Source organism: Halichoerus grypus, chromosome 2, assembly GCF_964656455.1.
Source record: "Halichoerus grypus chromosome 2, mHalGry1.hap1.1, whole genome shotgun sequence".
NCBI classification, from domain to species: Eukaryota; Metazoa; Chordata; class Mammalia; order Carnivora; family Phocidae; genus Halichoerus; species Halichoerus grypus.
The window spans coordinates 124,194,548-124,213,266 of record NC_135713.1 but is presented as its reverse complement, the minus strand read 5'-3'; the positions used below and the strand labels follow the sequence as shown (position 1 = coordinate 124,213,266).

Genomic DNA, 18,719 nt, shown 5'->3' with positions numbered 1-18,719 from the left:
GTCACGCAGTTATTCATAAGTAGGGCACTGGTGTAGTTGAACTGGTCCTGTTACCCCGTTGTGATGGCCAAACTCCTTCCTGTGCTAAACTGTCTTAACAAAATGATGCTTCGGCTAAAGCTAAATGTTTTCTGTTTTCCTGGAAATTATACTAATTGACTTATTCTAGAGAATGCTTACAGCACAACAGTTGGCTAGAGGCAGTGCCTTCGGAGTCCAGTAATTTGTTTTTACGGAGGTGTCACAGTGTGTCTCTGAGGTGGCAGAACTTGATTTGGACCTCGAAGGTGAAAAATTTGGCTAAGGCAAGTGGGGCGTGCCAGGTGAGAGAAATGTATGCAAGAGGGCTCTTGTAGTGGGCCAGAAGCAGGGCATGAAGTGGATAAGGAGGTACAAACTTCCAGTTATAAAATAAATAAGTCACAGAGATGAAAAGTACAGCATGGGAAATGGAGTCAATAATATTGTAAGAACATTGTATGGTGACTACACGTACTGTGTTGAGCATTAAGTCTAGAATTGTCACATCAGCGTGTTGTACAGCTGAAACTAATGTAACATGTCAACTACACTTTAAAAAATTTTTTTAATTTTATTTATTCATTTATTTATATTTATCTACTTTAGAGAAAGAGCACGTGCGCGTGTGTGTGTGCAAGCAGGGGGAGGAGCAGAGGGAGAGGGAGAGAGAATCCTGAAGCACACCCCCCGCTGATTGCGGAGCCCTGTATTGGGCTCCCACCAAGGACCCCGAGATCATAACCTGAGCCGAAATCAAGAGTCGGTTTCTTCACCGACTGAGCCACCTAGGCGCCCCAACTTTTTCTTTTTTTTAAGTGAAGTCCCTAGAATAGACAAAAGTCAACTTGATTTTCTCCAGACTGCATTCAGTCTGGTAGGGCTTCCCAGTCCAGAGATAGGTTTAGACGGACTTGAACCCAAACCCAAGTGCTAGGAGAACCATAAAAGTGGTGCTGTAACTTGGTAATGTTTGTAATCTCTCTAGTTTGTGAAATTTTGCTAATCCCAGATCAAATGGGACTACAATTCCAATACTGAATTTCACCTTTAGTTGCTTTTTGCTCAAGAAAGCAGTGAACCAGAATCTCCATTTTGACCCCTGTACCACCTATACCTCGCCTCCAGTTACTTCTTCTTTTTTACTTTTAACAGCCTTGAAACCTGTTCCATGCAAAACCCTTTGACTGGAGGAATGTGTTACCCATTAACCCAAGCCCTTCCGATACAATCAAGGAAGAAAGCTCTTTTTATTTTTGCAACATAAAGAGCTTGTTTGTAGTGGCATATTGCCATCACTGAAGTTAGTGACTTTAATAAACATCTTAAATTGCTTGTTACGGCGCCCCAAATCAAAACCCACATTCCAAAGCAAGGCTTACTTTATATACTAAGTAATAGCCAGAAAATTATTGAGCCTTGATGTCAAACTTTATTTTTAAATTTTCATTCATTTATTTAAAGACTTTTAGGGGCGCCTGGGTGGCTCAGTTGGTTGGGCGACTGTCTTCGGCTCCGGTCGTGATCCTGGAGTCCCAGGATCGAGTCCCACATCAGGCTCCCTGCTTGGCGGGGAGTCTCCTTCTCCCTCTAACCCTCCCCCCCTCTCATGCTCTCTCTCTCTATCTCATTCTGTCTCTCAAATAAAATCTTTTAAAAAAACATTTTTTTATTTATTTGAGAGAGAGCACACAGGAGCTGGGGGGACGGGCAGAAGGAGAGGGAGAGTGAAAGGGAGAAGCTGACTCCACGCTAAGTGCAGAGCCTGACTTGGGGCTCCATCCCAGCACCCGGAGTTCATGACCGGAGCCGAAGTCAGATGTTTAACTGACTGGGCCACCCAGGCACCCCTAATTTTTATTTATTTTTTTAAGATTATTTAAGTAAGGTCTACCCAACATGGGGCTTGAACTCACGACCACCAAGATCAAGAGTTGCATGCTCTTCTGACTGAGCCAGCCAGGCACCCCCTTAATGTCTAACTTTAAATAAATCAAGGTTAAGAGGCTTTGTAAATAGAGGTCCTGACTTTTGTCAGTGAACTGCATCCCCAGCTGAACCCTATATAAGGGATGCCACAGAAACAGGGCCTTTTTTAGGACCTTTGTTTTGTTTTAGGACTTTCTAGTTAACAATTTTTTTTTTTTAAAGGGCAGAGAGGGAGAGAGAGAATCTTTTTCTTTTTTAATGTTTTTTATTTATTCATGAGAGTCAGAGAGAGAGAGAGAGGCAGAGGCAGAGGGAGGCTAGAGGGTCCCTAGCAGGGAGCCTGATGCGGGACTCGATCCCAGGACCCTGGGATCATGACCTGAGCCGAAGGCAGACGTTTAACCATCTGAGCCACCCAGGCGCCCCTCTAGTTAACAATTTTTAAGCAATGCCTTTCCTTTCAATGAGGAGGACAGTGGCCACCACCCAAAGGGCTTCATTTACATTTACATTGTTTCTTAGGAAGTTTCCCTATTCCGAACGAAGTGTCTTTCACATTCTGCAGGGGTTTCTGACTCTTGCATTACTTGTACCTTTGAAAATTACATAGCTAAATTCAGGAAAATGAGCTAAATAAACTGGAGATCATTTATTTCACATTATTTGTTCCTTCATTGCACTCACTATTTTTATCTTCTTGTTAGTTTCAACTCAACAAATAATGAGTCCAGAGGTAAATTTATTTGATGGACACAACTGTAATAGAATCGTGATTGCTTATGTTAAAAGAGCTAGCCCAAAGCTTGTCGTCATTCTGTACATTGTTGTGGGAAAGGTTTAAAGGAAGGAAGGGTTTAAGTCTCAAAAGTAGCTCGATAATCCTTACCAAAATGATTAATGTTTTTCTTCACTGATGAACCAATGATCATTTAGTGATATTGATGTGGGAAACAAAGGCAGAAGAGAAATTATTAAATTCCCTTACTACCTACCCCCCACTGACAAGTCCTTGGAACAGGCAGAGGGACATTCCTCTAGGGACTCAACTGCCTCCATGTTAATACTTTGCAAAGGGCAAAAGGCAATCCTAGCCCGAACCCCCTTCTCCCCGCCCAGGATCCTGTAAGTCTACTTGAACATATAAAAATTCCTTTGGAAACTTCCTTTATCTCTAACCCCCCCGCCCCAAGATACGTGTTGACAACCCCACCCCCCCAAGCGTATGGCCCACTGATATACATCTGAAGGGTCTCATGACTAAGGTTTTATTAGACGGTAATAAATGACCTTTTCCCAACAATAGCTAGCCCTCTCAAGGTCCTGGAAACTTTGCTTCCAAAATTCCTTAGAGATTTACGCTGTCCCTAATCCCCTCCCAACTTGAAAGTATATAATGGGCCACTCCTCATGAACCTGGTGCGGCTCTTTCTGCCCATGGGTCTTGTCCAAGTGCTTTAATAAAACCACCCTTTTGCACCAAAGACATCTCAAGAATTTTTTTGGTCGTTGGCTTTGAACCCTAATAACATCTTTCCTACATCAATATTAGTATTTAGTATTGTTACATCACTGTTTCTGCTAAATGAAAAATCCATGTACTCTGGCATCAGAAAAACCTGAGAAGCTTGTAAATGATTGAGATTCCTGCCCTCCACCCCCACTCCAGGTCTACTGAATCACAACCTGCGGTTGGATTATTTTTTCTTTTGTGCTTTTTAAAAAAAATCTTCCCAGGAAGGGCACCTGGCTGGCTCTGTCAGTAGAGCATGGGACTCTTGATCCCCGGGGGGTTGTGATTTTGAACCCCACATTGGGCGCAGAGTTTACATAAAATAAAATCTTCCCAGGAGATGCTGATGCATACGAACGCTAGAGAACTTTGATGTAGATAAAACCAACTGGTTGCCTTATTTTTCACATTTCAGCAGAGTCAACACTGTTGTCAGTTCTACTTCAGTTTGCCCTTAAGTTGTCCTCCAGCAAATTAGGCCTTGGTACTTAAGCAAAGATTGTTCAGAATCTTTGTACAAAAGGAAAGTTCTATTAGCTTCATAATTTCAAAGTCCAAGAAATTTCCAGTGAGCAAAATGAAAATTACAGTTGGATGATAAAAATGGATCTTGACACTAGAGTTTTTCAAAGACCATGTTAGCATTTTATTTTTCTATTCCTGACACTCGAATTCATAGGGGGTGAATGATAATAGAACATAATCAAAATAACATACAACCACAATTCAAGAACATTTAACCATCTATTGTAGCTGTTCTTTGTAAAATACATAAAGGTAAACAGAAACATCTTTATATAAATTATGCTTAATCTGTATACACTGTAAAACCATTGTTAAAATTCACACTGAGATGCTAGTGCAAGCAGTGGTGTACAAAAGTGCAAACAAGGTTAGTGCTGAAAAACTTACACTGACTTACCACTTCAGCATACCCCGCATTCAGTCAAATACTGAAGGCCTCACCACAGAAAAACACTTTGATCACTTTCAAAGTAACGTGACTACATTCACCCTGAGTGCTATCATCTCAGTATGTCAACTGATGACGAGTTCAGGTTAGAAGCAGCACCAGGGAATAGAGAAACCCATGTGAAGTTTGCCATTCCGATGTGAATCTTTATACTTGATAATGAAAACAATTCCAAAGACCACCTGTATGTCAAAAGCTATAGAACTATCACCCCCCCCTTGCCCCAAAATACTTAAAACTGAAATTAATTCGAATTCTCCCTTCCCCATTTAAAATGCATGCTGAAGAATTCATCCAGTGCAATGCAGCTTTTGCAAAAATAACTCGGTGTGAAATCACTCAAAAGGTTTTCCCATTTCTGCCCTAAAACCTATTTGGGACAAGGATGCTCCTGAAACAAAGTTTACTTTGGATAAATTTGCTTACTGTAATTACTTTTGATTCTATTTAAAAGTGTGGTCAAATCCCTGAACAATCGATCAGTGGTATTAAATGCATTAGTTACTTAATGTTCTAAATTATGAGAACAAAAATGTGTTGGTTCAGAGCTACATTTTCAATAGACTCTGTAGATTCCCTTCATACTTTTTATCCAGCTGTGGTGTGGGAGTGTGTGAGGGGGGATGGTTCAGGGATCAGGAGTGGAAACACGGGTTTAACAAAATCCCAATCACTTTGCACAGAGGCACAGTCCCATATTCCTAGGCCTGTTCGACTGTACCTTGGCGGGTGGGGGGGGTGGTGGAATTAAAAAGCACTAATTTGCATTTCCAAAGAACAGTGATGGAAGCCATCAGAAGCATCACCATGTAGCTTTGAGAATTTAGACCTTAACTGAAGATACACTGTTCTGAACTCTTAGATTTACAGCAAAAAAATGAAAGGTTTACAAAAAACCTTTAATTCACCATTAATTTTGCATTAAGGAATTTTTATTTGCTAGTCTTTTTTTTTTCATGGTTTCTTGGAGATTTTTTGAAGCTTCACCAACTTTTACATAGGTTTAAAATGATCCAAACAATATACTCTAAGTAAAATGAACACAAGATATTTTGAGAGCATTCCTTTCATATTAGCTATTCTCATTGTACTCTGGTCAAAGTTGGGCAATAAATCCTTGCAAACTTGAATCACATGACTATCAAGACTGAAATGCCACACTGAGTCACAACCCGTGCAGTTTCAGAACATGTAGACCTTTCTCCTGCAACTCTCAAATCATGTCAACTAGAATTACACTGCTTTTAATGATGGAACTTGTGAAAATGCTGTGTTTTGAATGTGGCTCATCAAATCATTTTGCAGAAGGCAAGAAGCAGTATTATCACAGCTATTACCCTATTTTAATGATTTTACAAGTAGTTTATGTGCTGGAAAGCACTAGGAAGAAGTGTGAGCCGGTTCAAAACTAAGGAAAAGAAACAACACTGTAAACCACAGTAGATGTATATATAAACATAGGCACACAAAACTAAACATTACAGCTATGCAGGCAATATCTGGATTCATACATCTTTGGCATTCAGAGATACTGGGTCAACCAAGCCAATAGTGAAGAATTATTTTCATATATTTTAGGAAATGTCTTGCCCCAATTTTAAAAAATGCTATGATCTCCATTCTAAAAATTCACTGATAAAAGACAAACTGGAATCAATTAAAAAATTATCTGAAAATATAATTAACAGCAGTCCTTGAAAGAGGTGTGGGGTTAAGGGTTTCATTAAAATGAGAAATGTGGGCTGAGACCTTGTCTTTTAGAGCTTTAGACTGAAGATTTTAACGTATCTTTTGAGCAGTGCCTGATTTATATGGAATCCAATTTTAACCTGTATACATTTTCACAACTTATGGTAAAAGGTACATAATTTTTTTTTTTAAGATTTTATTTATTTATTTGACAGATAGCACAAGTAGGCAGAGAGGCAGGGAGAGGGAGAAGCAGACTCTCCACCGAGCAGGGAGCCCGATGCGGGGCTCGATTCCAGGACCCTGGGATCATGACTTGAGCCGAAGGCAGATGCTTAACGACTGAGCCACCCAGGCGCCCCGGTAAAAGGTACATAATTAATCTATGTCCCCAGTGCTACCATTTACCCCCAAAATACTGCACAGGTGCACGCACTTGCACAAGCAGAGAGAGAGCACGTTTTCCCCATGTGCTTCTACTGTTTCTTGCCATTCTCTTAGTATGCTTCTTTTGAAGGGGAGCAGTGACTCAGTGGATGTGTTCCGAGGAGCTAGAAGAGAGAGATGGGAAACCCAATGCCTAGGGTCCATCTCCCCGGAGCTGGGGGGGAAGCCAGTTGCTGCTATGCACAGCTTCATTTCTGAATGTTCAGGCCATAAGAATCCTACATCATTGGGAAAATAGCCACAGTTTAGTTGTGGTCCACAACTGACTTTGTTTCTTTGATCCAGTGTCCGAACTAAAATGAGAATTCTGGAATGATTTATTTTGTACCAGAAAGCATTTCTCCCCTTTAGAGAAACTAGTAAGGTTTTTCCTTCACACCAATTTATGATACAAATAATTTCTCAATATCACAATATAAGGAAGTACTTGAAAGAAAATGCATGTCCCTGTAGGTATTCAAGACAGATATCAACAAGAGGCAGTTACTTTTAATAAGGCGCAGTTCTGTTTAGTAAGGATATTAGAAGAAGTACTTGTTTTAGTTTTATTTATTTAAGTAATCTCTACACCCAATGTGGGGCTTGAACTCACAACCCCAAGATCAAGAGTCACATGCTCCACAAAATGAGCCAGTCAGGTGCCCCTAGACTAGTGAGTACTTGAATTACCCGTGGCAGGATAAGCCAACAGGTTGGTATGTCATTTCCTCCTTTTCCCATGATGCTACTGATGATTCTAAGCAGGGAAGAAGCTCTTTTATTTGAAAGGAAGGTTAAAGTGAAACAGAAAAGCCCTATTACTAAAACCAGAGGTCATGTTGAAATGACCTTGTTGGTTTAGCTAACTGGTATTTCCTTTCAGTCATATCCCTTAATCCTTATCTGTCTCAGATGTTCCATTATTAATGACAGAACTAGAGTAACTGATTTGGAAAAAAGCTAAAGAAAACACTAATTCTGATATTAAAATTATTCTTGAGGGAACTGGAAAATCTATTCTCAATGGAATTGGTGAAATACACTATAAAATCCTGGTTTATAACCAAGAGAGAACTCTCTTAAGTTTGAGTCTTTAAAAATACATATTTGGCACTTCCTTTCAGCTTATTTTAGTAATTATGGGAATCTCAGAACCTCATGGAAAAAAACAAACAAACTCAATTTCTTAGAAAATTAAAGTGCTTTAAAACCTACCTAAAATGTTAGTCTATCAGTGAGGCTTGCAGACACTATCACATGGAAGGCATTACTTCTAAAAACAAAAGCCTTTGTGCTTAAAAGTAAGAGCTGAGAGCAATTAAGAAAAAGGAAAATCAAACACAAGCATTCATTTATTTCTACTGAGAAATAAAATATGCCAAACAATGCAAAAAAGCTATAGGACAGGACCAGAATCCCCATGCAGCTCAGAAGGCAGAAGAGGCTTCCTTTCTCACATATATACAGGCCTCCACAATGAAACTACGCACAAGGTGCTACTTGTTGCTTGCCCTGGGAGTACCATTATGTAAAAGGGAGTGGGGAGTACCTCTAAATGTGGGGATACTGGTGCCTGTCACTACTTCTGGTGAAAAGGCACAAATAACCGAACTGGGCACCAGTAAGTTTGGAACACTTCAGAATCAGACAACTGGAATGGAGCTATAGGGCCTATCAAACCCCAGATTAACCTTGTGTTGTACCAGATGTGCTTTTCTTCAAAAGACCAATCCCACGGAAACTAGGAGGTGGACCCCATCAGCACTAATAATGGTAGCATTACTGTTACAAACACATGTGATTCAGAGATAAATGTGGTACAAGGTGGAACTAAACACAGCTTGTCTCCTGGAAAATGCAAAAGCCTCTAGAGACTTATACATTATCCTAAAAATTCTGAAGTGGTCTCCTTTCCCCACAACCCCCTCATATGTATGTTATTAAATACTCAAAATGTCGGAGCATACTAGCTAGATAAGACACATTAAATGAAACATCTGTCCAACAAAAATGCCAAACATCAGGGTGTGTTTTATTGCATGACGTTTGCATAAGAAAAAATATTATTGAAAACTGTAAGGCATCATGCAATCATCAATAAGCTAATTATTAACTGTACACTTAAGACAGGTGGACATATAATCTAAAATTTAAAAACTAGTTCCAAAATAGTACATAAAAATTTAACATGATGAGCTTTCAAACATGGTTTATATTTGTAGCTTCACGTTGTTAAAAAGTGCTTCAAATGTACTGCTGGAAAGTTGTTCTTTATAAATGGTGCTGGGGATAATGTCAGATTATAAACTGTATAAACTATTTTTATGGAATTAGAAAGCTAACATTGTGATACTCAAACTTACTTGAATCAGTTTTCAATTTGCACTCAAATTAAGTTGATAAAATATTAATAATCTAAAAAACATGTTTTCTAACCAACAAAAGTCTATTGAATTCAAGTTATGCATGTTGAGTGGATCAAATCTCTGAGTAGGCCTGAATGGTGAGACCTGGAACCGATGCAGGTGGTTGTTAATCAATGTATTGTGCCATCCAACGGAAACCTTCTCCGTAGCCTTGCCTTTTGAGCACGCTGCACATGAAAACTTCTAAGGGTCGGGCATTCAGTTCTTTCAGAGATACATTGCCCTAGAAGGGAAGACAGACATTATATTATGATGGATGACCCCTTTATGAAATAAAAGCTCCACTTTACAGCTGAATTGCAGCTTCTACATCTCAGAACAAAGGGTGACTGTGCTAAGCCTTGGGTGTTGGGCGGACAACAAGTCCCTTAGACACACAGGAAACCTCCTTCTCTCAGTGGGAAAGAGGGGAGTTTCTGAGGCACAAAAGAATGAAAATAATCTTTGACTTGGAAAAATTTAAGTTACCCAAGCCAGCTTCACTAATATTAAAGACAAACCTTTTTGAGTAGGTTTATGACTCAACAAGGCATTTCCTAAAAATGGGGAGTTGACTTATAGAAGACACAGAAGACAGACTAAAGTCTACCCTAACATCAGAGTCTCCTTCCAAAGAATGCAATATTTCTCTACTCTGAAAATATGTGTGTGTGTATATATATATATATACATATATATATATGCACACACACACACACAAACCAAGGAAATTTTGTTTGTAAACTCTGATATTTTTCAATACCAAGGTCTCTCCCTCAAACAAATACTAGTAAAAATGATTGCAAAAATAATGCATTTTGAAGCTTATTATAAAGTATTATGTTCAGGGATGCCTGGGTGGCTCAGTCGGTTAAGCATCTGCCTTAGGCTCAGGTCATGATCTCAGGGTCTTGGGGTCCAGCCCCGCTTCGGGCTCCCTCCTCAGTGGGGAGTCTGCTTCTCCCTCTCGCTCCCCCTACCCCTCATGCTCACTCTCTTTATCTCATATAAAATCTTAAAAAAAGTATTATGTTCAGAAAATCCCCAAACACTGTTCAAATTTACATTTTATTTTTATTTCTGATGAACTTAGGGCCTAAATACATTACTGGAATGCTTAAACCTTTAAGTATATTATTTGGTGGCTAATTCTGAAAAACTAAGAAGAATAAACTTTGAAAGCTTTCATTCAGTTTCCCACAAGCATGAGCTTTAACATTTTTGTTATCCCTAAGAAAAGGTTTCATTCACTGGTAGAAAGAAAACACATGAAGACTAATTTAAAAAGACCCAAATGTACAAATGACAGTTTTTAAGAAAAAATAATAATAATGGGCATAGTAGTTGGACAATAGTAATTTAAAGTAATTGGACAGTAGTAATTTAAAAAGACATTTGGTTGTACACTTGAAACTAATGTTACGTGTCAGTTATACCTCAATTTAAAAAAAGGCAGACCACCAATTGGACTAATCACCATGATTACTGTTAGTGCTAGTACTGGAATAAACTATTTCAGAAGATAAAAACAAATAAGGTATTAAATTAAAAGACCCTTACACTGTCAAATGAAATATTCACACTAGTAAAAAAAAAAAAAAAATTGTTTTATTTACCTTTCCTGTTGTCTGACCATATAAACCAAACATCTCTCGTAACCTCTCTTCACTGATGGCTTCAGGTCTGTCAATCTTGTTCCCAAGAATTAGTATAGGCACATTAGCAATGGTTTCATCTGTCATTAGTGACTGAAACAAAACAAAATGAAAGACAAGATGTTGATATGAAACTATCTGAAGAGCTCCTTATGATAAGATACCAGTGAGTATCAAGGACTCATTCTCTATCATAGCACGTCAGTATTGCCAAATTTCTTTGACAAACTTTTCGTACATTTTAAAGCAAGCTCTGGGGCGCCTGGCTGGCTCAGTTAGTAGAACATGCAATCCTTGATCTGGGGGTTAAGTGTGAGCTCCAAGCTGGGTGGAGAGAGGAGTTAAAAAAAAAAAAACAAAAAAAACCTAAAAAACAAAACAAAACAAAAAAGAGTGAGCTCAAAGAAACTGTAAGCTCAATTCTTCTGTTTCCCTATAGCTCCTTCTGTAACTGCTCAACTCTGCTCACTCTGTGAATCACTAAGGGACTCTAAAACAAATACCTTGAAGGTGAGCAGACCTGGTTTCAATTCTAGTTCTACTGTTTATGAATTATGAGATCTTGGACAAATAAGCCTCAATGAAGTTCAAAGAGAATTTGGAATAGTAGCACCTACCTTATGGAGTTGATTTGAGAATTAAATGAGTTAATATACCCGTGCCTGGCACAAAGTAGGTAGTTAGGAATTCCCTGACCTTGTTCCATGACCACAGAACCTACCTGGACTTTGCCACATGAACAGTTATTTGCCTGCTCTGGGCAGAGGCACGGTCAAGGTCAAATCATTGCTTTCTCTGTGGTCCCAGATCTAGCCCTGGCCTTCCCAGCTGATCCTGAGCCACTTTACGAAGCATCTGACCTGGAAGAGGGGGAGGAGAAGTGGCTACAAATGCCCCTACTCACTCCTGGAAGTGGTGACTAAGATAATATGTTATACCATTTCCAGGTTCCAGCCAACTCCTGAAGAAAATGGCATCTAGGATGACCAGGGACTCAAGACCAAGCCACTCCAGGTATGCCACAGACATGAAATATACTAGAAAGGCATGCTGCACAGAGTGAGCTTAGGTCTTCAGGAAGAAAGTCTGTGTTAGTATGTCCTCAATAGCTACAATTACTCCAAGCTACTGTCTCTGCATTCTAAGTGGAGTAACCACTGAGCTCCATAAATTGCCAGGAGTTATATCAGAGACTGCAGAAAAGCTGCACTCTGATACCTAGATCTCCAACCTATTTCCTCAAGCTTACCACAGTGATTCAGCTATGTTTAGTTTTAGTTAACTTACATCAAGTTCTTCTTTTGATTCTAACAGCCTTTCATGGTCTGCACAATCCACCAGAAATACAATGCCATTGATAGCAGGAAGGTAGTTTTTCCACACTCTTCGAGCTAACAAAAACAATCAGGAGTTAGATTTTATTTGCTGGTCAAACCTAGCAGATGGTTTGATGGAAGAGTCCAACAAGATATCAAGTATAATTATCCCTTAGCTGCTACCACTTCACTATATACTCAAGTTAATCTTTAACCCAGGGTTGCCAAATCTTTCCAGAGGACCGAGGAAGGCTTTCCTTGATGTGAGCAAGTCAAATATTTTACTCTGCCCCAATTCTCCCAAGTTAGAAGTGGAATTATTATTTGCTACCAATGGACAATGATGCACATTAAGTTCATTGGATGACTGCCACTATTTTTAAATTTTATTTATTTATATGCAGTATTCATTTTTTTGACATTTTATCAGTTTTTTTGCCACTGATAAATTCGGAGTCAGTGAAAGAAGGAAATTTGTGGGTACAGATTTGTTACATTAAAATAATAAAAGCAAACTGTTATAACAGAAATTAAAGTCGATGAAACCTTTAGGGTAATTTTTTTCCATGACATTGTTTTTAGAAAAGTTTTAGGGGTGCCTTAGGGGTAAGCAACTTTTTTCTGACTTCAGTTTTATGATATATCTTAAAAACAACACAGAAATTAAGTCTCAGACAAACTCCATTAGGTTCCAATTCTCTCTAACCATTATATTCTGGAAAATACTTCATATATATTTCAAATAATTATTATGTCTCAAATGTGCATTCACTAGCCACAACCAATCAAAATCTTTTCAACTATTTGTCTTAGGAGCTTTCAGAATGCCCACCAACTTTGTAATATTCACTATTTATGAATTACCATGTGCTGGGCACTGCCATGTCTTTTGGGGGACATAAGAAATAGACTTTAGTTCCGGAAAGTTTAGTAGAGGAGATAAGAGTCTTTTCCAAACTTGTAGACATTTACACAAATGCACTAAGCACCATGGAAGTATAATTAAGAGCACTCCCAGGTGAGAGTGGCTTCTCAGGGGAGGTAGCCATACTTACACTGACTGGTCCCTGAAGGTGGGTTACTTGTGTGCAGATGGGGATGGCATGAGCAAAAGCACAGAGGGGGAGAACATCAAGAGGGTTTTGTTTAGTTGGAGTACAGAGAATAGGAAAGGGAATAGAGGAAAATAAAGACTCAAAAAATAAGCTGGGATCAGATTACAGAGATCCCAAATGCCAGGTTAATGAGTTTGGCTTCCATTTTGTAGGTCAGCCATTGAAGGTTTTTAATACAGAGCAGTAACATCATAACATGATTATGACAATCAGTGAGATGTGAACTGGAGCAGAGGACAGAGGCTAAATTTAGGTTCATGCTTTACACCTAAAGCAATTCAGACTTAAATTGACCAGGAGTATCATGAAAATCACTTTGGTTTAAAGCTTATCTGGTGGTAATAATTCTTAAATTTTAAGTCTACTCTGGCCTTTCTTGAACAGAATGAGACTTCATGCACTGGAAAATAATGGCCACATTTTTATTAAAATAAAATAAAGCAACTGTAAGAGTAATAGAATCTTACCTTGAACATGTCCACCCAAATCAAAAGTTGTAAAGGTCATGCCAGCAATGGTTAGTTCTTCTGAAGCTAAATAATAATACAAAATATTTTTACAACAAGAAAATCAGATATCCATTCATGGTATATATTGCTACTTAATGTTTGATTAACTGCAAATAAGTTCAAATCAGACATTTAGGAACTAATAAAAGAATCTGTTGTAATTAGATATACTTCAATTTATATTGACAACATAACACAAGTAATGGTAATATTCTACTATTCACTACCTTCCACAAATCCAACATTTTTTTTCCTTCTTTCTTTCTCCTGCTGAAAATATTAACTATTCAGATAATTATGTGTTGTGAAATCAAGTAACTGCTCCAACCTTATATTCCTGTAATTCATCTTAGATGACACCGGGGAAATAATTTTCTCTCATGGCTCTCATATTAGCAAGTGATAGTCTTTAATGATAAACACAGTTGCAAAAAAAAATTTCGCCATGATGTCTTCAAATTTTTTTCTGCTCCCTCCCTCCTTCTTCTAGGACTTCAAGTATAGGTTGGCTAGACTGCTTCGTATTATCCCACAGGTCACTGAGTATCTGTTCATTTTCTTTTCATTTTTCTCTCTGTGCTTCATTTTATATAGTTTCTATTATGTTGACTTAAGTTCACTGGTCTTTGCTATTTTGTTGTTAATCCTATGTAGTGAAAATTTCAGTTATTGTATTTTTCATTTCTAGGAGTTCCACTTGGTTCTGTCTTGTATCTTCCATTTCTTTCCTCATTCTTTTCATGTTTTCCTTCAGTCCTTGAGCACATTCATCACAGCTCCTTTGGGATCCTCATCTGCTAATTCCATCATCTTAGTCACTTCTGGGCCTGTCACTACTGATTGATTTTTCTCCTGGTTGTGGGTCACACTTTCCTGCTTCTTTGCATGTCTAGTCATTTTTCACTGGATGCTGGATTTCGTTGTATTCTTTTGAAGTAAGATGGACTTTGTTATGGCAGGCAGTTAAACTGCTTGCAGATCAGTTTTTAATTTTGTTGGGTTATCGTAGTCTTTACAGGTACTTCAGCCCCATTAATAAGGTATGATCCTTCTGGAGTCTCTCCTGAATGCCACATCTCTCCCTTCTGGCTGGTGGGAACATGAATGATTCCTGGGCCCATGTGAGCTCTGAGAATTATTTGGTTAACAGCTCTGCTACAATTATTCTTTCTCCAGAAATTGTTCTTTGTTTGGCCATGGGGAGTTTTACCCTATGCACACAGATTGGTATTTAGCCATGAACATTTCTGCAGTTCTCTGTCTGCAGAGCTCCTTCTCTGGTACTATGCCAAGCAAATTCTTGTCACCCCAGTTTCCCCATATTCTAGTCTCTCTCTCCTCAACTCAGCAAGACTACTGGGTCATGTTTGGGTTTCTTCTTCCTGCACCATGGTCTGAAGATTATCTCTGTGATAAAAGCCTGAATAAAGAAAGGTTTGTTTTCCTTCTCTCAGGAATCACAGTCCTGTGCTAAATACTGTCCAGTTCTGAAAACAGTTGTAGTATATATGGTTGTCCAGTTTTCTAGCAGCTTACAATGGGAGGATAATTCCAGATGCTCTTACTGCCCATAGCAAAAGCAGAAGTCCCCTACAATTATAATGAAAGGTTCAGTGTAATTTTAACTATTCATTACAATTGCTGAGGCCCCAGAGGAGTTTCTTGTTAAAAAATTCTTTATATAGACTCCCAACTGAATGAACCAATACAATTTGTGTTCAAAGTGTGTTCCTTTCCATAAGGAAAATATAACGCTTGGATGTGGTTGGGAAACTACCTTTATGGTTACAATCCCTAGTACACTCCCTACTTTATAAAAAGTCCCAGTTTGATTAAGACACAGAAAACTATCAATATCCCAAGGAGTATGCCCCTTCCCAGTCACTGTACACTCCCAGAAGTAATCTGAATTCTATCACTACAGGTTTGTTGTGCCTGTTCTAGAATTTCATATAAATGATACCATACAGTATGAAACTTTTTGTGACCAGTTTCTTCCAAGCATCGTAATATATATTGTGTATGTAACAGTTATTCCTCTTTTTTATTGAAAAGAATTTCATTGTTTATCTTTTCTTTCTTTCTTTTTTTTGGATGGGTATCTGAGCTGTTTCCAGTTTGGGGCTATTACAAAGAAAGCTGGTATAAACATTCTTGTACAAGGATTTTGGTGAACATATGTTTTCATTTCTCCTTGATAAATACTTAGCAATGGAATTGTCAGATCATAGGGTAGATATAGATTACCTTTTCCACATACGCTCTTTTTTTAAATTATTTTTTTATTTGGGAGAGAGAGAATGAGAGAGAGAGAGGGAGGAGGGTCAGAGGGAGAAGCAGACTCCCTGCCGAGCAGGGAGCCCGATGCAGGACTCGATCCTGGGACTCCAGGATCATGACCTGAGCTGAAGGCAGTCACTTAACTAACTGAGCCACCCGGGTGCCCCACATATGCTCTTAATAATGAAAAATGTAAGATAAAATGAACGCGAGCTGCAGGAGAGTTGAGATGGCAACTGTTTTGTGCCTTTTACTCCTCGTACTTAGAACAATGTGTGACATAAAGTAGGTGCTCAATAAATATTTGATGAATAAATAAAAGAGAGCAACATCAAAAATATGAAAATGGATGGGGCACCTGGGTGGCTCAGTTGGTTGCGTGACTGCCTTCGGCTCAGGTCATGATCCTGGAGCCCCAGGATTGAGTCCCTTATCGGGCTCCCTGCTCAGCAGGGAGTCTGCTTCTCCCTCTGACCCTCCCCCTCTCATGTGCTCTCTCTCTCTCATTCTCTCTCTCTCAAATAAATAAGTAAAATCTTAAAAAAATATATGAAAATGTGGGTGCCTGGATGGCTCAGGTGGTAGAGCATGCAACTCTTGATCTCAGGGTTATACAGTGGAGCCCCATGTTGGATGTAGAGATTACTAAAAATAAAATCTTAAAAAAATTTTTTAAAAATTGACTTACACCTAATATAATACCACACCACTCTGTAGTCTCTTTCAACTGTTCTTGCATACAATTTAAATACTCAATTTCACAATGATCATTTTTTAATTGTATTGTTCTTGTATCAGAATCTATCTGCCAAGCCCCACTCTTGTCCTAATATAAAACAAAGATTTATCAATTTTATAAAATCTTCCTTTTCCAACTTCACTGAGTTTTATTGATAAAACAGTACTTTGTTTTTGTTGTTCTCCTTCCTTGTTCTCTGAATATTTACTGAATTAAATAACTATCATATTATTATCTACTTTTTGGTCCAGTGCTCCATTTTATACTCATTATTAAGTCCACACTCATTATTTCATAATTAATCTGTGGATTAGCTTGTTTTTAAACTCTATGTCTAAAAAAAATAAAAATAAAAAAACAAAACTTTATGTCTTTTTGATTCATAGTCTTTTCAAGTGACAGTAAGGTCACAGGTATTTATGAGTTAGGCTTCTGTTCTAATAATTTTGTCACTTTAACATTAACTTCACTTTCTCAAATAGTATCATGACATAACCTTATATGCTGGACGGTATGTATTAGTGATTTACAGAGTCATTGTTAATGTCTTTTAGGCAGTCTTTCTTAAAGAAACCACAGTAAATTATCTTTCAAATTGTTCTAAAACTTTCTGTAAATGTATCCATACGTGCCCTGTTTCTTGGAATAATTCTATGGTCTTTATATTAGATACTGTTGAGGTTTCTCAGAGTAGAAAAATAACTGGTTAATAAATGGAGAGTCACTAGCAAAATATAAGACTATAAGCTGTCCACTGAATAATGATTAAAAGTACAGTTTTAAAACTTGAAAGAAATTTAAGTTATCTCAACAAGGTAATGGTGACTATTTATAGCCTAAGCAATATCTCGTTGGATAGACCTCAATCATGTTATAATCCCTGAGACAGTAACTTTAATTCCTCTAGCTGGAGAAGGGTGTACTAACTGAAAAGAAGATATGTGTATTATTTTAAGATTTAAATATACTTCTTGGGAGTGGAGTGGGTTAGCTATGATTTATTATACTATTTTAAGAATAGGTCATATCACCTGATCATAATTTATCTACCAAAAAAACACCAAAAGGGGCGCCTGGGTGGCTCAGTCGGTTAAGCGACTGACTTCGGCTCGGGTCATGATCCCAGGGTCCTGGGATCGAGCCCCGCATCAGGCTCCCTGCTCCACGGGAGGCCTGCTTCTCCCTCTCCCACTCCCTCTGCTTGTGTTCCCTCTCTCACTGTGTCTCTCTCTGTCAAATAAATAAATAAAAATCTTAAAAAAAAAAAAAACCACCACCAAAAGACAAAATTTTTGGTTAGTACCTATGAACTGGTATCACTTGATAAAGTAACATGTCGTATATGGGAATATACTTACTGGGATGTAACGTTGGGACATGTTGTCCAAGCCTGTCATCTTTTAGCATGTGTAGCAATGTTGTTTTTCCTGCATTATCCAATCCAAGAAATACCAATTTACCGGTTTTCTTATATAATCCTGCAGAGTAAGAGCTATGATTAGTCAAAATTCTGACATAGATTATCCAAACAAAAGACTTTAAATAAAACTATAATATAACATTTACAGTTTAGTTATTTGTATACTTTTCCTAATTAGATTTTTTTTTATAAAGAAACACCTATTAACCTTTTGAACTTGTAAGATTTTATAAACTGGCTTGAATAAGCTTGAATTTCTAGTCTATTTTTAGTTTTGATTTGTAAATTCAAGTCATTTTTTTTTTTAAGATTTTATTCATTCATTTGACAGAGAGAGAGAGAGAGAGCAAGAGAGAGCACAAGTGGGGAAATAGCAGGCAGAGGGATCTGACCAGGATCATGACCTGAGCTGAAGGCAGATGCTCAACGGACTGAGACACCCAGGCGCCCCTCAAATCATTTTAAAACTAAACTCTGTCCCAGTCATTGAAATGTGTTACCTAAACTTGTCTCAATACCACAACGCTGATCCCCTTGACAATTTAGGAATAAATATCAATGTCATCTACTAGAGAAACAATCATAACACACTTGACATCACCTATTTGTGAAGCTGGACCAAAAGGAAAATTAAAGGGGCGCCTGGGTGGCTCAGTTGTTAAGCGTCTGCCTTCAGCTCAGGTCATGATCCCAGAGTCCTGGGATCGAGCCCTGCATCGGGCTCCCTGCTCTGCG

The 18,719-nt window shown here is 38.3% G+C and overlaps 1 protein-coding gene across 3 annotated transcripts in view; it reads right to left on the bottom strand.

The window, feature by feature from the left end:
- Window positions 1-4,079: 4,079 nt before the first annotated feature.
- SAR1B (secretion associated Ras related GTPase 1B) overlaps window positions 4,080-18,719 on the bottom strand; it is a 31,060-nt gene continuing 16,420 nt past the window's right edge. For all 3 annotated transcript variants that reach the window (XM_078067501.1, XM_078067502.1, XM_078067503.1), the window contains 5 exons: window positions 17,923-18,042; window positions 13,504-13,569; window positions 11,893-11,996; window positions 10,567-10,698; window positions 4,080-9,194 (listed from right to left, as the gene is read on the bottom strand). In XM_078067501.1, the coding sequence (XP_077923627.1) occupies window positions 9,078-9,194; window positions 10,567-10,698; window positions 11,893-11,996; window positions 13,504-13,569; window positions 17,923-18,042 (539 nt within the window). In that variant the 3' untranslated portion in view covers window positions 4,080-9,077. The remainder of the gene's footprint in view (window positions 9,195-10,566; window positions 10,699-11,892; window positions 11,997-13,503; window positions 13,570-17,922; window positions 18,043-18,719) is intronic.